General features: G+C 46.2%; 1 protein-coding gene across 8 annotated transcripts in view; it reads left to right on the plus strand.

Annotated features, from left to right (window-relative positions):
- The first annotated feature begins 9,372 nt into the window (after positions 1-9,372).
- The window catches only part of PCDH7 (protocadherin 7), an 855,514-nt gene continuing 838,592 nt past the window's right edge, over positions 9,373-26,294 (plus strand). For 4 of the 8 annotated variants that reach the window (XR_008888633.1, XR_008888632.1, XM_056556126.1 and 1 more), the window contains exon 1: positions 9,375-13,322. Coding sequence is in view for 6 of the 8 variants with exons in the window: in XM_056556126.1 (XP_056412101.1) it covers positions 10,233-13,322 (3,090 nt within the window). In the remaining 2 variants the exon portion in view is untranslated. Of the gene's footprint in view, positions 13,323-26,294 lie in introns of all 8 variants that reach the window. The other 4 variants (XM_056556106.1, XM_056556133.1, XM_056556116.1 and 1 more) reach the window with 3 other exon arrangements.

Genomic DNA, 26,294 nt, shown 5'->3' on the forward strand with positions numbered 1-26,294 from the left:
CTATGGTTTTTTTTTGTTTTTTTATAAAAACATACTGAACTGTATGCACTTTTAAAAACAGTATACAGTTTAAAACGCATACGGTTAACTTTTTCCCATACTGTTCCATCCGTTTTTTTTGCCATACGGTTTTCTTTAGAAAAACGGATTGAAAACAGTATGGCAAAAATGTGGTGTGAACCCAGCCTACTCTGCTAACACATACCAACAGATTAGACTATCATACTACCGAAGCATTTAGGAGTAAATTGGTCGCCTGAAATCCCCCTCCCCAACCTATGGAGTTACCTTTTACTACACTTTAGCAAAGCAGATGGGCAAACATATGCCGTGTCAGTTTGCGAAGTCTTCCCATCTGCAAAAAGGACATAGGAATGGGCAAGGAAGACCGGGCACAAGGAGGATGTACGTTTTTTTATTTATTAATTTTTTATTATGCAGCATCATGTATTGTATTATCAATGCAAAACAGAGCACATCTCAGTGCAGGGACCAGGGGTCCGCTCTAAATCTGCTTTATTTAAAGGGTACCTCTCATCAAATAAATGTTTGATATATTTTAGATTAATGAATGTTGAATAACTTTCCAATAGTATGTTAATGAAAAATATGCTTCTTTCTATTGTATTTTTCCCGGTCAGTCCTGTCAGCAAGCATTTCTGACTCATGCTGGAGTCCTAAACACTCAGAGCTGCCAGCTTGCTTTGTTCACAGCCAAACAGGCTGTGAACAAAGCAGGCTGGCAGCTCTGAGTGTTCTCCTTTGTGAACAAAGCAGACTGGCAGCTCGTAGTGTTTAGGACTCCAGCATGAGTCTGAAATGCTTGCTGCCAGGACTGGTAGGGAGACCCCTAGTGGTCATTTCTTCAAAGTGGAAAATGAAATAGAAAGAAGCATATTTTTTAATAACATGCAATTGTAAAGTTATTCTGCATACATTAATCTATAATATATCAAAAGTTTTTTTGATGAGAGGTACCCTTTAAATCTGCTTTGTTTCAGTGTTTCCTACCCAGTGTGCCTCCAGCTGTTTCAAAACTACAACTCCCAGCATGCCTGGACAGCCGAAGGCTGTCCGGGCATGCTGGGAGTTGTAGTTTTGCAACAGCTGGAGGCACACTAGGTGGGAAACACTGTACTAGACACTTAAAGGGGTTATCCAGGAAAAAACTTTTTTTTTATATATCAACTGGCTCCAGAAAGTTAAACAGATTTGTAAATTACTTCTATTAAAAAAATCTTAATCCTTTCAGTAGTTATGAGCTTCTGAAGTTAAGGTTGTTCTTTTCTGTCTAAGTGATCTCTGATGACACGTGTCTCGGGAACTGCCCAGTTTAGAAGAGGTTTGCTATGGGGATTTGCTTCTAAACTGGGCGGTTCCCGAGACACGTGTCATCAGAGAGCACTTAGACAGAAAAGAACAACCTTAACTTCAGAAGCTCATAACTACTGAAAGGATTAAGATTTTTTAATAGAAGTAATTTACAAATCTGTTTAACTTTCTGGAGCCAGTTGATATATAGAGATAGATAGAGATAGAGATAGAGATAGAGATAGATAGATAGATAGATAGATAGATAGATATAGATAGATATAGATATAGATATAGATATAGAGATATAGATATAGATATATAGATATAGATATAGATATAGATAGATATATATGTTTTTTCCTGGAATATCCCTTTAATACAAAGCATCACACTCCATATGTACAGCATGAAAGAACATCAAGCTGCAATGATGTCACTCTCACTTCTAAAGTGTCTTGTCACATAGGAGAAGATGAGCAATTCACGACACTGCCTTGCAGGTCTTTTCAGGTGTGCGTGGGGTTAACAGAAATAGATCCAGTGTTAAATCCCTTGTGAGTGTCAGTCCCCTGGGGGGTGGGGGGGGGCATGGCTTTTCTCATGACTTGGGGGGGTGGGGGGGGGGAGACCTATGATCATGACAGATATAGCAGAGCTGAGTTGGTCATAACTCATCCAATACTGCTGCATTCTCCATATCCCCAGAGCTATGCACAAAAGGGTTAAATGGTAAGTCCAGCTCTGCTGCATCTGTATCCATTGCTTTGTAATAAGTGGCTTGCAGTGGATACATCAATTGATCCCGGGCAGGAAATGAAGCTGGCAACATCCTCAGCAGCATCTGATGGAGAACACATTGATCCCCCTCTACCACCCACCCCTAAATCTACACCATGCATTCCAGTATGGAAAGTGCTGCATGCAGTGGGAGGTGAGTGGATTCTCTGCAGGACCTCGGTAGGTGTCTAGAGGAAAACCCAGGGATAGGAAGGAGGGGAGGGGGGCATTTCAGTAGCACATGGAGTCTGCACTGCAGGGTAAAGGAGCTCAGTCTTCCCTCCTGCTCCTCCTGAGACTGGGACACTGAATGGGGGAACAGAAATAATCAATAAGAAAAGAAAAGCATTTTGATCAGTTCAAGTCGCTGGGAAAATATAATGGAGGTTTTGTATTAATCCCACTTAACCTGCCGTAAAAAAAAAAAAAAGTGCCGACCCCCCTTCCAGCCCCCCTCCTTCTCCTCCTCCTCCTCTGCTCTGTACTGCGGCGGTAGCCCCCGCGCATGCGCCAGAGCTGGGAGCTGATGCTGCAGATATAGGAGCAGGGAGGGGAGGGGAGGGAGAGTAATCACTCAGTCAGCATGCAGCTACTCACAGAGCAGGGACTCAATTGGTGTTCTCACATCATGATTCCTTATGTGCCGATCAATATATGAAAGGCCTGGATAAATGTGCTGTGTGGAGGTGAAGCTTGAGCTCACCTCAGGGCTTTGTGGAGCACTTCCATTTCCCATCATAGCCATTAATGGCACAGGCATCTATCTCCCCCTGGTCATGTGGTGGGGGGCGGTAGTCACATTACAATGAGCATAGTAATGATAAGGGGAGGGGGCAACGGGCAGAGATGTACGACAGTGTGGTGCAAACAGTCCCCGGTCTCCTGTCTGACTCTATGGAAATGAGGCGAGGGAGCAGACAGGTAGTAGACGAGGTGCACTGGATGGCAGCACACTGTGCAGAGGAGCAGACAGGTAGTAGACGGGGTGCACAGGATGGCAGCACACCGTGCAGAGGAGCAGACAGGTTATAGACGGGGTGCACAGGATGGCAGCACACTGTGCAGAGAATCAGACAGGTAGTAGACGAGGTGCACAGGATGGCAGCACACTGTGCAGAGGAGCAGACAGGTAATAGACGGGGTGCACAAGATGGCAGAACATCGTGCAGAGGATCAGACAGGTTATAGACACAGTGCACAGGATGGCAGCACACTGTGCAGAGGATCAGACAGGTAGTAGACGTGGTGCACAGGATGGCAGCACACTGTGCAGAGGATCAGACAGGTAGTAGACGCGGTGCACAGGATGGCAGCACACTGTGCAGAGAATCAGACAGGTAATAGAAGGGGGGGCACAGGATGGCAGCACACTGTGCAGAGAATCAGACAGGTAATAGACGAGGTGCACAGGATGGCAGCACACTGTGCAGAGGATCAGGCAGGTAATAGACGCGGTGCACAGGATGGCAGCACACTGTGCAGAGGATCAGACAGGTAGTAGACGCGGTGCACAGGATGGCAGCACACTGTGCAGAGGATCAGACAGGTAGTAGACGCGGTGCACAGGATGGCAGCACACTGTGCAGAGGATCAGACAGGTAATAGAAGGGGGGGCACAGGATGGCAGCACACTGTGCAGAGGATCAGACAGGTAATAGAAGGGGGGGCACAGGATGGCAGCACACTGTGCAGAGGATCAGACAGGTAATAGAAGGGGGGGCACAGGATGGCAGCACACTGTGCAGGGGATCAGACAGGTAATAGAAGGGGGGGCACAGGATGGCAGCACACTGTGCAGAGGATCAGACAGGTAGTAGACGCGGTGCACAGGATGGCAGCACACTGTGCAGAGGATCAGACAGGTAATAGACGCGGTGCACAGGATGGCAGCACACTGTGCAGAGGATCAGACAGGTAATAGACGAGGTGCACAGGATGGCAGCACACTGTGCAGAGGATCAGACAGGTAATAGAAGGGGGGGCACAGGATGGCAGCACACTGTGCAGGGGATCAGACAGGTAATAGACGAGGTGCACAGGATGGCAGCACACTGTGCAGAGGATCAGACAGGTAATAGACGCGGTGCACTGGATGGCAGCACACTGCAGAGGATCAGACAGGTAGACGCGGTGCACAGGATGGCAGCACACTGTGCAGAGGATCAGACAGGTAGACGCGGTGCACAGGATGGCAGCACACTGTGCAGAGGATCAGACAGGTAGACGCGGTGCACAGGATGGCAGCACACTGCAGAGGATCAGACAGGTAGACGCGGTGCACAGGATGGCAGCACACTGTGCAGAGGATCAGACAGGTAGACGCGGTGCACAGGATGGCAGCACACTGTGCAGAGGATCAGACAGGTAGACACGGTGCACAGGATGGCAGCACACTGTGCAGAGGATCAGACAGGTAGATGCGGTGCACAGGATGGCAGCACACTGTGCAGAGGAGCAGACAGGTTATAGACGGGGTGCACAGGATGGCAGCACACTGTGCAGAGAATCAGACAGGTAGTAGACGAGGTGCACAGGATGGCAGCACACTGTGCAGAGGAGCAGACAGGTAATAGACGGGGTGCACAAGATGGCAGAACATCGTGCAGAGGATCAGACAGGTTATAGACACAGTGCACAGGATGGCAGCACACTGTGCAGAGGATCAGACAGGTAGTAGACGTGGTGCACAGGATGGCAGCACACTGTGCAGAGGATCAGACAGGTAGTAGACGCGGTGCACAGGATGGCAGCACACTGTGCAGAGGATCAGACAGGTAATAGAAGGGGGGGCACAGGATGGCAGCACACTGTGCAGAGAATCAGACAGGTAATAGAAGGGGGGGCACAGGATGGCAGCACACTGTGCAGAGAATCAGACAGGTAATAGACGAGGTGCACAGGATGGCAGCACACTGTGCAGAGGATCAGACAGGTAATAGACGCGGTGCACAGGATGGCAGCACACTGTGCAGAGGATCAGACAGGTAGTAGACGCGGTGCACAGGATGGCAGCACACTGTGCAGAGGATCAGACAGGTAGTAGACGCGGTGCACAGGATGGCAGCACACTGTGCAGAGGATCAGACAGGTAATAGAAGGGGGGGCACAGGATGGCAGCACACTGTGCAGAGGATCAGACAGGTAATAGAAGGGGGGGGCACAGGATGGCAGCACACTGTGCAGAGGATCAGACAGGTAATAGAAGGGGGGGCACAGGATGGCAGCACACTGTGCAGGGGATCAGACAGGTAATAGAAGGGGGGGCACAGGATGGCAGCACACTGTGCAGAGGATCAGACAGGTAATAGAAGGGGGGGCACAGGATGGCAGCACACTGTGCAGGGGATCAGACAGGTAATAGAAGGGGGGGCACAGGATGGCAGCACACTGTGCAGAGGATCAGACAGGTAGTAGATGCGGTGCACAGGATGGCAGCACACTGTGCAGAGGATCAGACAGGTAATAGAAGGGGGGGCACAGGATGGCAGCACACTGTGCAGAGGATCAGACAGGTAGTAGACGCGGTGCACAGGATGGCAGCACACTGTGCAGAGGATCAGACAGGTAATAGACGCGGTGCACAGGATGGCAGCACACTGTGCAGAGGATCAGACAGGTAATAGACGAGGTGCACAGGATGGCAGCACACTGTGCAGAGGATCAGACAGGTAATAGAAGGGGGGGCACAGGATGGCAGCACACTGTGCAGGGGATCAGACAGGTAATAGACGAGGTGCACAGGATGGCAGCACACTGTGCAGAGGATCAGACAGGTAATAGACGCGGTGCACTGGATGGCAGCACACTGCAGAGGATCAGACAGGTAGACGCGGTGCACAGGATGGCAGCACACTGTGCAGAGGATCAGACAGGTAGACGCGGTGCACAGGATGGCAGCACACTGTGCAGAGGATCAGACAGGTAGACGCGGTGCACAGGATGGCAGCACACTGCAGAGGATCAGACAGGTAGACGCGGTGCACAGGATGGCAGCACACTGTGCAGAGGATCAGACAGGTAGACGCGGTGCACAGGATGGCAGCACACTGTGCAGAGGATCAGACAGGTAGACACGGTGCACAGGATGGCAGCACACTGTGCAGAGGATCAGACAGGTAGATGCGGTGCACAGGATGGCAGCACACTGTGCAGAGGATCAGACAGGTAATAGACGCGGTGCACAGGATGGCAGCACACTGTGCAGAGGATCAGACAGGTAGACGCGGTGCACAGGATGTCAGCACACTGTGCAGAGGATCAGACAGGTAGACGCGGTGCACAGGATGGCAACACACTGTGCAGAGGATCAGACTGGTTATAGACGCAGTGCACAGGATGGCAGCACACTGTGCAGAGGATCAGACAGGTAGACGCAGTGCACAGGATGGCAGCACACTGTGCAGAGGATCAGACAGGTAATAGACGAGGTGCACTGGATGGCAGCACACTGCAGAGGATCAGACAGGTAGACGCGGTGCACAGGATGGCAGCACACTGTGCAGAGGATCAGACAGGTAGACGCGGTGCACAGGATGGCAGCACACTGTGCAGAGGATCAGACAGGTAGACGCGGTGCACAGGATGGCAGCACACTGCAGAGGATCAGACAGGTAGACGCGGTGCACAGGATGGCAGCACACTGTGCAGAGGATCAGACAGGTAGACGCGGTGCACAGGATGGCAGCACACTGTGCAGAGGATCAGACAGGTAGACACGGTGCACAGGATGGCAGCACACTGCAGAGGATCAGACAGGTAGATGCGGTGCACAGGATGGCAGCACACTGTGCAGAGGATCAGACAGGTAATAGACGCGGTGCACAGGATGGCAGCACACTGTGCAGAGGATCAGACAGGTAGACGCGGTGCACAGGATGTCAGCACACTGTGCAGAGGATCAGACAGGTAGACGCGGTGCACAGGATGGCAACACACTGTGCAGAGGATCAGACTGGTTATAGACGCAGTGCACAGGATGGCAGCACACTGTGCAGAGGATCAGACAGGTAGACGCAGTGCACAGGATGGCAGCACACTGTGCAGAGGATCAGACAGGTAATAGACGAGGTGCACTGGATGGCAGCACACTGCAGAGGATCAGACAGGTAGACGCGGTGCACAGGATGGCAGCACACTGTGCAGAGGATCAGACAGGTAGACGCGGTGCACAGGATGGCAGCACACTGTGCAGAGGATCAGACAGGTAGACGCGGTGCACAGGATGGCAGCACACTGCAGAGGATCAGACAGGTAGACGCGGTGCACAGGATGGCAGCACACTGTGCAGAGGATCAGACAGGTAGACGCGGTGCACAGGATGGCAGCACACTGTGCAGAGGATCAGACAGGTAGACACGGTGCACAGGATGGCAGCACACTGCAGAGGATCAGACAGGTAGATGCGGTGCACAGGATGGCAGCACACTGTGCAGAGGATCAGACAGGTAATAGACGCGGTGCACAGGATGGCAGCACACTGTGCAGAGGATCAGACAGGTAGACGCGGTGCACAGGATGTCAGCACACTGTGCAGAGGATCAGACAGGTAGACGCGGTGCACAGGATGGCAACACACTGTGCAGAGGATCAGACTGGTTATAGACGCAGTGCACAGGATGGCAGCACACTGTGCAGAGGATCAGACAGGTAGACGCAGTGCACAGGATGGCAGCACACTGTGCAGAGGATCAGACAGGTAATAGACGAGGTGCACAGGATGGCAGCACACTGTGCAGAGGATCAGACAGGTAGTAGACGAGGTGCACAGGATGGCAGCACACTGTGCAGAGGATCAGACAGGTTATAGACGAGGTGCACAGGATGGCAGCACACTGTGCAGAGGATCAGACAGGTAGTAGACGAGGTGCACAGGATGGCAGCACACTGTGCAGAGGATCAGACAGGTTATAGACGAGGTGCACAGGATGGCAGCACACTGTGCAGAGGAGCGGCGCTGCAACTTCGCTGCTTTCCCAGGCGGCGAGGCACCTGTCAGGCATGAAGTCATCGGGATGTTCCCAGCACTGATACATTGTAGCAGAACATGTGTCATCATGGAGACGGGCAAGAGATCTGCTGACAGATGACACTTTTATTTATGGGAAAGCAGGGTCGCCTATGATCCTGCTATATGGTCATACTGTTATATGTCTGGATGTACACTGAGAACTATCTATAATAAATCCATTTATTCTATGGCTTTCATTCTTTACCAGATATCTGCATCGTATTTTTCTTTCTATCTATCTATTTATCTATCTATCTATCTATCTGTCTGTCTGTCTACCTATCTATCAATCAATCTATCATCTATCTCAGTGTTTCCAAACCAGGGTGCCTCCAACTATTGCAAAACTACAACTCCCAGCATGCTGGGAGTTGTAGTTTGGCAACAGCTGAAGGCACCCTTGTTGGAAAACCCTGGTTTATCTTATCTGTCCTCTATTTATTTATCTATCTATCTATTACATATCTATCAATCCATTTATTTTTCTATCCATCTATCAATCTAGCTCACATATAGCTATCTATTTAATTATCTATAAATAAATAAATAGATAAATAAATATGAAATAGATAGATAAATAGATGACAAATCATATATTTGTATCTATCTATCTCATATCTATCTATCTATCTATTTATCTATCTATCATATGTCTATCTCAGTGTTTCCCAACCAGTGTGCCTACAGTTGTTGCAAAACTACAACTCCCATCATGCTGGGAGTTGTAGTTTTGCAACAGCTGGAGGCACCCTGGTTGGGAAACACTGAGATAGACAGATGATAGATAGATAGATAGATAGATAGATAGATAGATAGATAGATAGATATGAGATAGAGAGATATATAGATAGATAGATAGATATAAAAATATGATTTGTCATCTATCTATCTATTTCATATTTATCAGTCTATCTCACATATTTCTATCTGTCTCACATATATCTATCTGTCTCACATATATCTATCTATCTATCTATCTATCTATCATCTATCTATCTATCTATCTATCTATCTATCTATCTTACATATCTCTATCTATCTATCTCACATATAGTTATCTATTTATCCATCTATCTACAATATATATATATATATATATATATATATATATATATATATATATATCACATATTTCTCTCTAGCTAATATCCAGCCATTTCCTGGAGTCTATGGCATGAAAAGGAATGTGCTGCACAGGAGTTATAGGTCTGTCCTCTGTATATAAAAGGATTGATGCTGTGTTGCTGCTCAGATCCACCACACCAGGCTGTAGCAGCACTGAGTGTATGCAGTACCTCGTCTGCTCCATCCTTTTCCCTGCTATGACTTGTATCACTGCTGCGTCAGGAGAGACTCCCAGCTCCCAGGCACTTTGGCCAAACTTCCAGCTCCTCTCTCCTCCCTCCCTCCTCCTCGGATTGTAGTGCCCGAGCCGCTGCTCTCCCCGCATCCACTGCTCCTCATCTCCCGTGCTGCCGACTCCCTCCCGCATCCTCCAGCGCTGCGGATGCGGGCACCATCCACCCGGGAGCGCCTCGCCTCCTATCCCCTGTAATGAAGGCAATCATCGCCCTGCAGACAGGCTCGATCCTCACCTCTGAACTGCAGGATCAAGTTCAGCTCTGGTTACCTGCATTGGGACAAGAAGGAGAAGAGGAGGAAGAAGGAGAAGGGGGAGGAGAGTAAGGGGAGGGGAGAGACTCTGCAATATCATTTGTGAATCGTTCACAGGGCTGCAGATACATATTGCTAACACATGCAGAGCAAATGCAGGTAGCCCAGCACCAACTGCGGCTCTACCACTAACTCTGGTGCCACCATCTGCACCAGCTTCCAGGATCCATCTAAGAACTTTGCTGGATATCTATAGAGAGGATTCCTGCTTGTGCCGGAGAGCAGCTCTTCATTCCAGCATCCTGTCTATGGTGGAATAATACAAAACTGTGCAGGGATCTGGAGCAGGATCTTCTGGAGTCCTTAGTGTGACTGTCATCTTCATCATCCTTCTCCATCACTATCCTCACCCTGTCCCAGGTGGCATGGACTGAGTGGCACTATGAGAGGGTAACTTTGTGCTGGGATAATACAAGTGTTTGGATCTCAGCAGGTTCTGTTCTGCAGCAGTTCTGAAGACATGAGGACTGTCTGGGGCTGCTGCCTGTTCTTGCTCAGGGTAGCGATCACTCTGGCAGCCTCCAAGCAGCTGTTAAAGTACCGGCTGGCAGAGGAAGGGCAGCCGGATATCAGGATCGGGAATGTGGCTTCAGATATCGGGATCGTCACCGGTTCCGGAGAGGTGACCTTCAGCCTGGAATCCGGTGCCGATTATTTTAAGATCGACAACATGACCGGGGAGCTGAGCACCACCGACCGCCGGATAGACCGCGAGAAGCTGCCGCAGTGCCAGATGATCTTCGATGAGAACGAGTGCTTCATTGACTTCGAGGTGTCGGTGATCGGACCTTCTCAGAGCTGGGTGGAGTTGTTTGAGGGTCGGGTGGTCATTCTGGACATTAACGATAACACTCCGACCTTTCCCTCCCCGGTGCTGACTCTGACGGTGGAGGAGAACCGGCCCGTGGGGACCCTCTACCTGCTGCCCACCGCTACCGATAGGGACTTTGGCCGGAACGGGATAGAGCGCTACGAGTTGATCCAGGACGCCGGGGAGAGTTTGTTCATGTCCGGCAGGCGATCTGGTGGTCGCTTGGAGACTGGAGATAGCGCCCTCTACCCGGGGAAAAGACGGATGGAGACTGATAGTCGGAGCAGCGTGTTTGAACTGCAGGTAGCGGATACGTCTGACGGGGAGAAGCAGCCGCAGCTCATAGTCAAGGGGGCTCTGGACCGGGAACAGAGGGACTCGTACGAGCTGACCCTGCGGGTGAGGGACGGGGGAGAGCAGCCCCGATCCTCCCAATCCATCCTCAGGGTGCTCATCACCGATGTCAATGACAACAGCCCCCGCTTTGAGAAAAGCGTCTATGAAGCGGACCTGGCTGAGAACAGCGTGCCGGGGACCCCCATCCTGCAACTAAAAGCCACCGACTACGACGTGGGGGTGAACGGGCAGATCGAGTACGTGTTCGGGGCCGCCACGGAGTCTGTGAGGAGGCTGCTCAGACTGGACGAGAACTCCGGGTGGCTGAGTGTCCTGCACAGGATAGACCGGGAGGAGGTGAACCAGCTGAGGTTCACAGTCATGGCCAGGGACCGGGGGCAGCCCCCTAAAAATGACAAGGCCACCGTGATCCTCAACATCAAGGATGAGAACGACAATGTGCCCCTCATAGACATCAGGAAGATCGGCCGGATCCCGGTGAAGGATGGCATGGCTAGTGTGGCTGAAGATGTGGTGGTGGACACCCCCATAGCCCTGGTCCAGGTGTCCGACAGGGACCAAGGAGAAAATGGAGTAGTGACCTGCACCGTGGTGGGGGATGTCCCATTCCAGCTCAAGCCGGCCGGTGATGCTGAGGGGGACCAGAACAAGAAGAAGTATTTCCTGCACACCTCAGCCCCCCTGGACTACGAGAACATTAAGGAATACAATGTCATTATAGTAGCTGTAGACTCGGGGAGCCCCAGCTTGTCCAGTAATAACTCCCTGTTGGTCAAGGTGGTCGACACGAATGACAACCCCCCGGTGTTCAGCCAAGCTGTGGTAGAGGTAGCCTTCCCTGAGAACAATGTGCCCGGGGAGAGAGTAGCCACAGTGATCGCCACAGATGCAGACAGTGGGAAGAATGCAGAGATCGCCTATTCCCTGGAGCAGTCAGTGGCCGGGGTGTTCTCCATTCACCCAGACACAGGAGACATCACAGCCAACATAGTCCTAGACAGGGAGCAGACCGACAGGTATGAGTTTAGAGTAGTTGCCAAAGACAAGGGTCTGCCCACTACTATGCAGGGCACTGCCACGGTTGTAGTGCAGGTAGCTGATAGGAATGACAATGACCCCAAATTTATGCAAGATGTCTTCAATTTCTATGTCAAGGAGAACTTACAACCCAACAGCCCCGTTGGGATGGTGACAGTGATGGATTCTGACAAAGGTCGCAATGCAGAGATGAGTTTGTTCATAGAGGAGGATAATGGCATCTTTTCTATTGAAAACACCACCGGCACTATATGTTCTACAGTGTCTTTTGACATGGAGCAGCAAACCTCATACACTTTTAAGGTCAAAGCAGTGGACGGTGGGGACCCTCCAAGGTCTGCCACTGCGACAGTGTCCCTTTTTGTTATGGATGAGAATGACAATGCCCCAGTCATCACCAGTCCCGTCAATAGTTCCTATGCAGTTGTATCTCCATCCAGCAGTGTCAGGACAGTGGTGGCTACTGTGGTGGCCACTGACACAGACACAGGTGTCAACGCAGATCTGAATTACAGCATTGTTGGAGGAAACCCCTTTAAACTCTTTGAAATCAACCCAGCCAGTGGAGTGGTGTCACTGGTTGGCAAGCTGGCCTCCAAACATTATGGTCTGCATAGGTTAGTGGTCCAGGTGAATGACAGTGGCCAACCCTCCCAGTCCACCACAGCTCTAGTCCATGTGTTTATCAATGAGACGGTCTCCAATGCCTCAGTTGTTGATTCCCAAATTGCCAGAAGTTTGCACGTCCCATTAAGCCAGGATATAGCTGGTGATCCCAGCTATGAAATGAGCAAACAGAGACTTAGCATAGTGATCGGTGTGGTGGCTGGGATCATGACTGTCATACTGATCATACTAGTGGTGGTCATGGCCAGGTATTGTAGGGCCAAAAGTAAAAATGGATATGAAGCCGGCAAGAAAGACCATGAGGACTTCTTTACTCCCCAGCAGCATGACAAGTCTAAGAAACCCAAAAAAGATAAGAAAAACAAAAAATCTAAACAGCCATTATATAGCAGCATAGTGACAGTGGAAGCTTCCAAGCCAAATGGGCAGAGATATGACAGTGTCAATGAAAAGCTGTCAGACAGTCCCAGCATGGGAAGATACAGAACTGTAAATGGAGGTCCTGGTAGTCCTGACCTAGCAAGGCATTACAAATCTAGTTCTCCGCTTCCTACTGTGCAGCTTCATCCTCAGTCACCTACTGCTGGGAAAAAACACCAGGCTGTGCAAGAATTACCACCAGCCAACACTTTTGTGGGAGCTGGAGACAACATCTCAATTGGATCAGACCATTGTTCTGAGTACAGTTGTCAGACCAATAACAAGTACAGCAAACAGGTAAGCCATGTCAATGTACAGTGCAATGATATGACACATCCGTGAGGGGGACATGTAAGAGTTAAAGGGGTACTCCAGTGGAAAACATTATTTTTTTAAATCAACAGGTGCCAGAAAGTTATATACATATATATGGAAATAGAGAAAGGGTTGTCCAGCGCTTGATTCAGGGAACAGGTACTTTATTAGGATGCCATGGAGAACAAACAGGTAGACGAAAACATGTGACGCGTTTCGGCTCATACTAAGGCTCAGTAACTCGAGCCGAAATGTGTCACATGTTTTCGAGTCTTACTAAGGCTCAGTAACTCGAGCCGAAACGCGTCACATGTTTTCGTGTACCTGTTTGTTCTCCATGGCATCCTAATAAAGTACCTGTTCCCAGAGTCAAGCGCTGGACGACCCTTTCTCTATTTCCATTTTCTGGGGAGGAGTCCACGCTTGGTCCGCGTGTACTTACTATGAGGGTGAGCTGTTACGAACTCTGCTTGAGATATATATATATATATATATATATTATATATATATATATATATATATATATATATATATATATATATATATTACTTTTTATTTAAAAATCTTAATCCTTCCAGTACTTATCAGCTGCTGTGTGCTACAGAGGAAGTTGGATAGCTCTTTTCTGTCTGACCTCAGGGCTCTCTGCTGACACCTCTGTCCATGTCAGGAACTGTCCAGAGCAGGAACAAATCCCCATAGCAAACCTCTCCTGCTCCGGACAGTTCCTGTCATGGGCAGAGGTGTCAGCAGAGAGCACTGCGGTCAGACAGAAAAGAACTATACACCTTCCTCTGTAGCACACGGCAGCTGATAAGTACTGGAAGGATTAAGATTTTTAAAAAGGAGTAATATACAATTATGTTTACATTATTATTGTTATTTTTTTTTATTTTCCCTCCTGAGTACCCCTTTAATCAGTCAACTAGACCAGTGTTTTCCAACCAGCTGTTGCAAAACTACAACTCGCAGCATGCCTGGACAGCCTTCGGCTGTCCAGGCATGCTGCGAGTTGTAGTTTTGCAACAGCTGGAGGCACCCTGGTTGGGAAACACCGAACTAGACTATGACACAACACAGCACCATGCAGTTATAAATGAATCCATGCATATTTACAAACATAGCTTCCTGTTTATAAACACACATGGATTTCTGTTTTGTCTTCTTGTGTATTTGCATTCCCTATGGTTGGGTGCTCCAACACTGCAAAGTGATTCCATTTCCGCTGATGTGCACTGCCTGGTTTTGCATTTTACAGTAGCATGTAAAGGTGAAACTAATTTCTCTAATGTTAATGCAGCATTTGGTTAGCTTGCTACTCTCCATCTGAACTCTGTCATCTCACTAGTCCTGAACCAGCACAGCAGCCAATAGAATGTAACACAGTGGTGACTTGCAAAGACTGGCAATAGCTCTGCAGGCTGATGCCACTAATGGAAAGGTTTGTGCTCAGCAATCTGACGGTGACATCATATCAACCCGAGTTTTCATTAGAAATACAGTCTCAGGATGCTGATGAAAAGTAGTTGCATCAGAAATGGAGGATCTGCTTTAATGATGTTGGAAGGGAATCAATTAACCCTCTGTTGTGGCGCCACTATTCCTTAGCAGGGACGTGCACAGACATTTTTTTTTTGGGGGGGGGGGCAGGGGCTGAGCTTAAAAAAATAATAATAATTTATATATATATATATATATATATGTATATATATATATATATATATATATATATATATATATATATATATGTGTGTCACTTCTTATAATTAATTATATAAATGCCCACATAATGATGCCGGACTGCCCAGGGCACTTGTAGAGGGAACATCAAAAGGGCAGGGGCTCAAGCCCCCTTTCTAGTCAACCTGTGCACGTCCTTGTTCCTTAGGACTGAATTGAAGGAGCTTTAACCTCTTTGTTGTGACCCATGATGTCATTTGGGCCTCCAGTAGTATGAAATCCGCATTTTAACCATTTGTGGTAACGTTTCTCAGTAATCCAAATAGCTGGACCCTTTATCAACCCAATATTGTGTTTCTAAAGTACTAGAATACTAGTTTAACGCCTTGTTGGTTATGGGCCACTAGTGAATTATTGAACAGTTTATCTTAGACATTTAGACAGTCTTTTTTTTTTTTTTTTTGGTTGGGTTCTGGATCCGTTTAAGGCAATTGTCTTAGCGTAAACATGGATGGCATACATTTGGGCTAGGAAGGCGTCATGATATTTTGTCTCATGGTGGTTCTGCTCGGCTTGTTTCAGTGGCTGTATGGTTGACCCATAGTATTCAGTCAGTGATGTGCACAGACATTTTGGGGGCGAAAGAGTAGAAAAATTAAAGGGCACTTCTTTTTATTAAAAACATGATTGTAAAAACCATGTCAGTCCCAATCAGTAAGGGCATTATAGTGCAGGTGCATTAAAAGGGCAGGGGCTAAAACCCCCTTTTGAGTCTATGTGTGGACGTCCCTATATTCGGTGGTGGACCAGGCGATCACCCAAAAAAGGGCAAACAGAGGGGACAAAGTGGCATGACTCTTTTCCAGCACTGCTGCCATTTGGTTCTAGCAATCAGCAGGGGTCACAATTGGTTGAACATTGGTTTTCACCGATTGCACAGTAGTGGCAAATTCTATATATATTCCATAGTGTATATTCTTAGAGTACCCCCTTAACTTTCCTTAGTACTGAAAAATATACACTTAACCCCTGTTTGTAATATAGACCTGCATACCATACCAAAGAATGAAATATGTTCACTGTTGTGACATGTGCATATATTATACTCTATCTTCTGCTGTATAGTGTTGCAATATATCTTTAATCTATGACAACTCTTGATGTACACTCTACTATTCATCACACTTTCATATGGCATTTCCAGCATGGCACTGGTGACTTGCAGTCTATTACACTCTCTGTAGCGCTGCTTGGGCTAATAATGTCTGTCTGATGTGCTGTTTTTCTTGGCAGTATGTGTTTTTTTTTATTATTGCATTACCCTGAAAGTCTACTCTTTCACCCCTGGTAGCTGGTTTTAGGCTAGACATTTGTTTTTATATCTGGCAACAGGCAGACAAAGGCACACTTGGTATGCCGCATTTGTCTGCTGTAGCAACAAGGCACAATAGTAGCCAGAAATGTGTCAGTGACTGAGCCATGATGCTTTTTGATGGTAAGTCACTTACTGCAGAGAAGGGCTTTTGCTATATACATTATGATGATGCATAATATATGTGATGTTGGAATAAAACGTACCCATGGCTGGATCATACATATTAGTTGAACATGTGACATGTTGGTTTAATATGTTTGCACAGACCCCCTCTGAAGTCTACCAGGTTGTCAGAAGAAACTTTGTTCTCTTTAAAGGACAATGTTTATTTTGGTAATACGTGGCCATACATCATCCTAATGAGCTCTGACTGACTTGCGTTCACATTTTTGGGCTTGGACGTTTATTTTCTCAACGCTAATAATAGCAAAATGTTTAAGGTTTTTGTACAATGTTGTGGTATCATGTGTCATTCGTGCACAGAAGTGTATAAACTCCCCTTTCACTGTGATACATTGTATTAGTTTTGTGATTTCTGTATCATTTTGTGCTTTAGGGAGCACAATAGGGAACATAGTTTAGTGACCTGGGGTTCTATAATTTGGTTGTATGAAAACATATACATTAGCAGCAGGGGCATTGCTAGAGCCCTGAGGCAATATGAATATGTCTGGAAAGTGTTTTATATACATAATTAGTTATCATGTAACATTGCTGCTATATCTGGAACAAATCGTACCAGCATGGATTGTTTCAATATTACCACTATACAGTTTCTTAATGAAATACACTATACAGTACACTGACCAATGATACCAATAATCGTACTATAATAAAGCCAGATAATTACGACTACCATTAAAACGACACAGTTACTAAATACCCCCATTCATTTTGTAATACTCCCGCCATACAGTGACAATTTCATGGTAGATTACAGCTCTACGTGGACCCTCTGAAGACCACATAAGTAAATGCAGGACAGTTATATCCAATGAGTCACAGGTGACATCTTCTCTGACGTCGTTCACTTTTCCTGGCCTGACCACAGTGTAGATTTCTTCCAGCCACGACTTGTCTGCAGAATTTGCTGTCCAAACCTATTTGACTTCATTTTTTAAGCCCCCACCTACCTTTCTTCCTACCTACAGATTCTATATATCTCACCCTAATTCTGTGCTCTCGCTGCCCTGTTGGACCCTATTACCTTTCCCCAAAATAGTTTACTTCAGATATTAAGTTTTCATAATTATAATTACCCTATACTGAGCCCCAAACACTAGAGGTGCCCCATACGGTAAAGTGTCCCCACACTGAAATTGTCTTCTTAGTGCCCACAAACAGTAAGATTGCTCTTCTTTGTCCCCCACACACTAATATTGTAACATTTGTTTCCCCACATAGCAATAATACTCACCATTGTGGCCCTACAAAGTAAGTATATCCCTTTTGTACCCCTATAATTCCTCTTCCCAGGAGCAATGACCCCTTTCTGCTCCACCCGGCAATAACAATACCCTTACTGCCCCCTAGAAAGTGATAATATTCATTTTTTTACTTCCTAAAAAGTAAAAATGTCCCATGTGTTCTCTAGAAAGCTTAAACTCACATTAGCCTGATGCCACCACAAGCAGAGCAGCCTGTTTGACCAGTCAGCAGGCCGGAACATGTGACTTAAATCTTGCCACCTGTGGCTATATATATTTTACAATAGATTTCATACATATTCTTGTCCTGAGAACTGGGATATAGTTGAAAATAGAGCTTCCCTAGGGATCTGAGGCACTGAGACAGAATTTTAGGGTATGATAGCGAGGCCACTGATAACAGTCTGGATAGGGACCAACGAAACTACCTGTTATCTATCATTTACCGCAGTAGTGTCCAAACTGTGGCCCTCCAGATGTTCCAAAATTACAACTCCCAGCATGCCCGGACAGCCAACTGCCATTTATCTATCTATCTATCTCATATCTATCTATCTATCTATCTATCTATCTATCTATCTATCTATCTCATATCTATCTATCTCATATCTATCTATCTATCTATCTATCTATCTATCTATCTATCTATCATCTATCACATATCTATTTATCCATCTACATTTTACAGCATCTATCTATCTATCTATCTCATATCTATCTTCTATCAATCTAGCTCACACCTATCTATCTATCTATCTATCTATCTCACATCTATCTATCTATCTATTTACAATTGATATATGGAGCAGCACACAAATGCTGGTGAGTGGGTGCAAGCTATGGTTGGACCCTGGTCCTAGGTCCCTCTGGATACAGCAAAATAGAAACACAGCAGCACTCCAAAAAGTACGGTGAACGGTGGCTTTATTATCACCAAAGTGTACAGCGATGTTTTGGCCACCTCATGTGGCCATCATCAAGCCACGTGAGGTGGCTTGATGATGGCCACGTGAGGTGTCTGAAACGTCGCTGTACACTTTGGTGATAATAAAGCCACCATTCACTGTACTTTTTGGAGTGCTGCTGTGTTTCTATTTTGCTGTATCTATCTATCTACCTATCTATCTGTCTCATATCTATCTATCTCATATCTATCTATCTATCTATCTATCTCATATCTATCTATCTATCTCCTATCTATCTATCTCATATCTCTCTGTCTAAATAGGATGAGGATTATAACAATGCAGAGTGGGTGCCCCTGCTCTTACATTTCAGCTGTGCTGTTTGTGTATGTCAGCATATACTGAATACAGAGGAATGCAGGCTAAATTAATAGGCACATATACATTTACGCTGGGCCTTGACCTGCATAGTAGTGGTGGAAGCTGATACCTTCTGCCATTAGTGTAATTAGACTAAGTAAGTGATACATCTTATTGACTACAATATCAGGGGCCAGGAAAATCGTTTCCATTTACAAAACTGTGTATCGGAGCCCGTCACACAAATATATGTAAAAGAATACACCATCTGCAATCTGAGCTTGGGATATTCGGTGTCATCTCACTATAGCGGACAGATATACTTTAGTATGTTGTGTAGATACACACACTCACTGTGAGCATTGTTGTATTTTCAGTGACTTACTTTAGGATGTTTTGTGTCCTTGTTCTGTTCATATAAATGTAGCCGAACTGGATATGTGTTGAATTACAAAGGTAGCAGAGCTGTATTTGCCATTAACCCCTGACATTGCATCCTTTGTGTCTCTCATTAACTGAGTGAGTTAAAGGTGTACTCCACCCCTAGACATCTTTTTGCCTATCCAAAGGATAGGGGATAAGATGTCTGATCGCGGGGGTCCCACCACTGGGGACCCCCACGATCATGGCTGCAGCCTCCAAAACATCCGCACGGAGCGAACTTTGGATGACTGGTGATGCTGAGTGGAGGCTTGTGACATCACATTCACGCCATGCTCGTGACGTCTAAGCCACGCCCCCTCAATGCATGTCTATGGGAGGGGCGTGACGGCCGTCACGCCCCCTCCCATAGACTTGCATTGAGGGGGCGTGGCTTAGACATCACGAACGGGTTTTGACTGTAATGTCACAAGCCTCCAGTGCAGCACCCGACACTCTAAACAAACGCTCGGTGCCCAGGGAGATTTGGATAGGGGATAACATGTCTAGGGGCGGAGTACCGCTTAAATATGCCACATTAGACTAACATTCAAGTTCTATGTTAAAGGGACTATGCAGGATTAGAAAAACAGTGCCACACCAGTCCTCAGGTTGTGTTTGGTATTACAACTTGCTGTTTCGGGAAGAGAACAGCTGTGTTTTTTTAATCTTGGATAGCGACTTGCGGCATCTGTCAGATTCAGCTCCACTACATCGGTATCACTGTTTTTTTTTTTTTATATATGATTTTTGGATGATGTAGCACATGCTCAGCTATGTAGGCGGCATAAGTAGGCTACCAGTGTATCCAAAGCACTCGGTCGTGCTAATACCCCGCATTCCATTCATCCTTGTCCAATAACATATCACAACCTCTAACCTCTAATTGGAGCAAAGGGAAAACCTCCCTGACACCACACACATGTAGGGATGATATGTAACTTTTAAAATTCAATTTGTTGACTTTTACCTTTCTTTTTTGTGCCGATGACCCTGATTATTATGCTGCTGCACGAACAGCGAGCACTAATGAGCACAGCCCCATAGGGAATATGGACTCCGCATCATAGCTGGTTTGAGTATTATATATGACTTAGATGGAAAAGGTCCGCGGCCCACAGACAAGTGGTGTGTTCTCTAGACAGGGAAATATTGACCCTGTCCCTTTAGAGCACGGCACAAATTTAATGATGAAACAGTGAGTGATCTTAATGTTTAGTGCAATTATTCCGCAAACAGGAAAAATACAGAGTCAAGACCAAATGCCTTTTGTCAGATCATCTGTTAAATGAATCTGCATGCTCTCTCCTATTTAGTAATGCATATGGTTCCTGCATGGATACGTTGCCCATCCAAATGAACAGTAAGATTCAGTCAAGGAAAATGTTGTACATCAGTAATCAAAATAGATAATATGCAAAGAACAATCGGCGCATGTAATGTCCCCAAATAAGGGGGGGGGGGGGGCTTTAAACTCTTGTGACATATCTCGAAAACGACTTTATTCCCCCATGCAATAAAGATTCCCCAGCTAATATTCTTAGAACTCTGCATTGTCCTTTTCCTCTGTTATTACTCCTGGAAATATGTACCTAAAATCCCAACTTTGTGTTACCATTTCCTTTGGTAAAGGTGGCCATGAACCTTCAATAGTAGTCGGCCAAACGTTCCTTCAGCTGACAATTATTTCTCCCCATAGAAATGAATGTTGGGCATAGCTTAAAGGGGTACTCTGCCCCTAGACATCTTTGGAAAGGGGATAAGATGTCTGATCGTGGGGGGTCCCGCTACTGGGAACCCTCACGATCTCCCTGCTGCACCCAGCGTTCGTTTAGAGCATTGGGTGCCGAGCCAGAGGCTTGTGATGTCATGGCTTTGCCTCACTGGTTATGTCATGACCATGCCCCCCTCAATGCAAGTCTATGGGAGGGGGCGGCACGCCCCCTCCCATAGACTTGCATTGAGGGGGGCGTGGTCATGACATCACGAGCGGAGCTGTGACATCATAAGCCTCCGCCCTGCATCGCCAGTCATCCGGCACGGAGCGAAGTACGCTTAGTGCATCGGATGTCTGGGGTGCCGCAGCCGAGATCGCGAGGGTCCCCAGTGATGGGACCCCCGTGTTCAGACATCTTATCCCCAATCTTTTGGATGGGGGATAAGATATCTAGGGGCGAAGTACCCCTTTAATGTTAATGTATTCTCTACACAGTGAGGAGGGGTAAGATGCTGCCAGACCTTTTGGTGACATATCATCTCTCTGAGAGCTTTGTCAGCCAGTTGACAACATATTCAACACTTTTCATCCCCCAACATTATTTGTCCGGAGAGAGTCAGGGGGCACGCATACACTTTCAACATTCATCAGGTCCCACTGAAGTAGGAGGTGTAAGCGTTGCTATCATTCAATACAACACTCCTGATACCCATTGCGATCACAAGATAAAGCAGAATAAAGTGCATGGCAGTGCGCGCCTTACATCCATGATGGCACTCAAATCACACCCCTTTATTACATATGTCTATTGTGTTGAAAAGCTGGTCATTCTGGCCAGGTGACGCTGTGGAGCGCACTGCCGCACTTCCATGCTCACACTAGACAATATCACATTCCAACTGACTAAAGGAATGATAACACACGGTTATTTATTTAGGGGGGGGAAAAAAAAAATAAAATAAAATATATATATATATATATATATATATATATATATATATATATAAGATGCAGAAAATATAGCAGCACACCCAATAGTAAAGTGCAAAAATTGGGATTTATTGACCCATATCAGATGCGACGTTTCGACGGCATCCCGCCATCTTTTTCAAGCTTGAAAAAGATGGCGGGATGCCGTCGAAACGTCGCATCTGATATGGGTCAATAAATCCCAATTTTTGCACTTTACTATTGGGTGTGCTGCTATATTTTCTGCATCTTGGATTATCTGAGCTGTCTGCGATTGGGACTGCTATCCTTGCCTGCACCCCAAGACTTGCAGAATACGTGGTTGTGCTGCCTACCCTCTACATATATATATATATATATATATATATATACAGTGGTCCCTCAACATATGATATTAATTGGTTCCAGGAGAACCATCATATGTTGAAACCATCATATGTCGAGTACATATGTCTATGTAAAAATGGTAATTGGTTCTAGGGCCTCGGAACCATTGTATGTTGAATACATATCTCTATGGGAAACTGCTAATTGGTTCTGGGATGACCATTGTATGTGGAGTGTATGGGGAGTGTTTAACAAACCAGGGTGCCTCCAGCTGTTGCACAACTACAACTCCCAGCATGCATGTACAGCCATTGACTGTCTGGGCATGCTGGGAGTTATAGTTTTGCAACAGCTGGAGGCACACTGATAGGGAAACATTGATGTATGGGGTGTATAGTGTGTATATGTATTGTATGTGATGTGTGACATCGCATACAGTACTGTACAGTTCTTTAAATACCTTCAGGGGGGACAGAATGTCCTCCATTACGATCCTGCCGACTACAGCTCTATAGGAAAGGAAGGGGAGGGCATCCAGCAGCTCATTGGATGCCTGCAGCAAGATGCTCCAGGCTATTGGCTATGGCTGCACTGGGGGGGGCGGGGCTTACACGGAGCTCACAGTGGAAGCCTGCGTGAGTTAGCAGGACAGCATGTGAGTAACAGGAGGCAGAACGGGGCACACGGGGCACATTAAATAACTATTTGTCAGTTGCTGAAGTTGTCAGTGCTGTCAGATAGCTGTTTGTACGATGGACCCGACACACAGCAGCATCATATGTCGAGGCTGCCTTCAACATACCATGGGCTCTGAGAGGCCATCATATGTTGAAATGATCATATGTCGGGGCCATCATAAGTCGGGGGGTCACTGTATATATACATATATGAAAAACTGAATGAAAAGTGCCATGATCCCATCAGACTTTTTTAACTCTCTCTTGCAGTGAGAATGAGGATGTATTTGTCTTTGATGTGATACCTGTCACATCAAAGAAAAAATTATAATGCTTATATATGTTACGCACTAGGTCATGCAGATGCTTTACATGTCTTTTTTATGTGTCTAGCTTCTGTATGTGGCTAACAAATCCCTCCTGCTGCTCACTCATTCTGACATCCACTGCATAATCTCCATTTAGAGGGGTACTCCGGTGGAAAACATTTTCTTTTTAAATCAACTGGTGCCAGAAGGTTAAACAGATTTGTAAATGACTTCTATTAAAAAATCTTTACCCTTCCAGTACTTTTTAGCAACTGTATGCTACAGAGGAAATTCTTTTCTTTTTGAATTTCTTTTTTGTCTTCTCCACAGTGGTCTCTGCTGACACCTGATGCCCGTATCAGGAACTGTCCAGAGCAGGAGAAAATCCCCATAGCAAACCTTTGCTACTCTGGACAGTTCCTGACACGGACAGAGGTGTCAGCAGAGAGCACTCTGGACAAGACAAAAAAGAAATTCTAAAAAGAAAAGAATTTCCTCTGTAGCACACAGCCATTAAAAACTACTGGAAGGGTAAAGATTTTTTTTTAATAGAAGTCATTTACAAATCTGTTTAACCTTCTGGCACCAGTTGATTTAAAAAAATAATAATAATAATGCTTTCCACCGGAGTACAACTTTTAGTTACCGTTTGAAGGTTGTATATAAATTCAGTCCTAATACACTGTGCTATAAACCACCAACAATAGTGTCTGATCAAACGTTAGAAAGGAGAATAAGCGAAAGCATCTAATTGGTTGCTATGGGTTTTGTGTGTGCACACTGTGGCGGTAAGTCACATCCTTGTTGGACTCGTCTAGCATTTTGTTCTATCTATGTATTATGTATAAATATTTCTTGCCTCTGCATGCAGTTATTCCTCCAGTGTTGGCCCAATCCATAAATATTTAACTTGAGTACAATGTGGATATTCAGAAGGGGGGGGGGGGGGGGGGGGGGACGGACGTTTTCAGTTATTCATCATCCGAATATCAAAGTTTTATATTTTTCTTATTATTTGCAGTTTCCTAGTAATTACAATACGCTAAATGGGATTCTAGAACGGAAATAATCCAGAATAGTAAGAATGTAGTTTAGCTGTGATCATCCATGTCAGCCTGCCCCGCAATGACATCACCGCTTCATCATGTGTGACTTGTGGACCAGGCTACATTAGCTTATTTAGCTTCAGCATTGGGTGGTCTGAGCCTGTGTAACATAACTATCCAGCGGACGTGTCTTCTGTGCATACGGGATAACGTCATCCACCAGTAAAGCTTACAGATGTGTCAGTTCTATAGAAACAAGGCAATAGGAAGTAATATGTAACTGTTCCTATATTAGATGCCTAGGTCTCGTAACTGTGGACCTTCAGCTGTTGCAAAACTACAACTCCCAGCATTCCCAGGCATGCTGGGAGTTGTAGTTTTGCAACATGTCGAGGTTTGGAGATCACTTATCACTAAAAGGACGACCATCACTATGTCCTGTAACTGACTGTGAAGTAAAGCTGAAGTATCTAATATATAGTGCTTTTAATTTTATATATATATATATATATATATATATATATATATATATATATTTGCTTATAGACAAGTTGTCACATCTTTATAGACTGGTTATTGGTATGGGAAGGGAGACTTTAAAGGGGTACTCTGGTGGGAAAAAAAAATTGCAATCAACTAGTGCCTGAAAGTTAAACAGATTTGTAAATGACTTCTATTTAAAAATCTTAATCCTTACAGTACTTATCAGCTGCTGTATACTACAGAGTTCTTTTCTTTTTAAATGTATTTTTTTTGTCTGACCACAGTGCTCTCTGCTGACACCTCTGTCCATGTCAGGAACTGTCCAGAGTAGGAGCCAATCCCTGTAGCAAACCTCTCCTGCTCCGAACAGTTCCTGACGTTAACACAGTGGTGTCATCAGAAAGCAGTGCGGTCAGACAGAAAATAAATTTAAAAAAGAAAAGAACTTCCGCTCTAGTATACAGGAGCTGATATGTACTGAAAGGATTAAGATTTTTGAGTAAAAGTCATTTGCAAATCTGTTTCACTTTCTGGCACGTGTTGATTAAAATAAAAATAATTTGCACGGGAGTACCCCTTTAAGTGTGCTGCATCATGACGCACCTGGGCATTTCAGGTGCCCACCCGTGACACAGTGTCATTGTTTCTATAGGAGAACTGTATGGAGATTTACTAATAGTACAATTTAAAATTGACGCCATTAATTTTCTTTCATATATCCATTATGGATCCTGCAAGATTTAAAGGAGTAGTCCAGTCCTGAAAAACGTATCCCCTATCCTAAGGATAGGGGATAAGTTTCAGATTGTGGGGGGTCCAACTGCTGGGACCCGCTGCGATCTCCTGTACGGGACACGGCGGCCCACGGGAAGGAGGCGTATTGACCACCGCATGAAGCGGCCGCTGACACGCCCCCTCAATGCAACTCTGTGGCAGAGCCGGAGTGCTGCCTTCGGCAATCTCCGGCACTGCTAGAGCGTTGTATTGAGGGGGCGTGTCGGCCGCCACTTCATGCGGTGGTCAACACGCCCCCTTCCCGTGGGCCGCCAGGGCCCCGTACAGGAGATCGCTGGGTGCCCTCCCCCCCCAGTCGCCCCCCCCCCATGATCTGAATCTTATCCCCTATCCTTAGGATAGGGGATACGTTTTTCAGGACTGGACTACTCCTTTACGCCGAGTCAGTAAGGGAAATTTTTTGCACCATGGTGAAAATGTCGTAAAGTTTATACTCAATCCCAAACCAACATGGACCACGCTAGT

This window comes from Hyla sarda, chromosome 1, assembly GCF_029499605.1.
Source record: "Hyla sarda isolate aHylSar1 chromosome 1, aHylSar1.hap1, whole genome shotgun sequence".
NCBI classification, from domain to species: Eukaryota; Metazoa; Chordata; class Amphibia; order Anura; family Hylidae; genus Hyla; species Hyla sarda.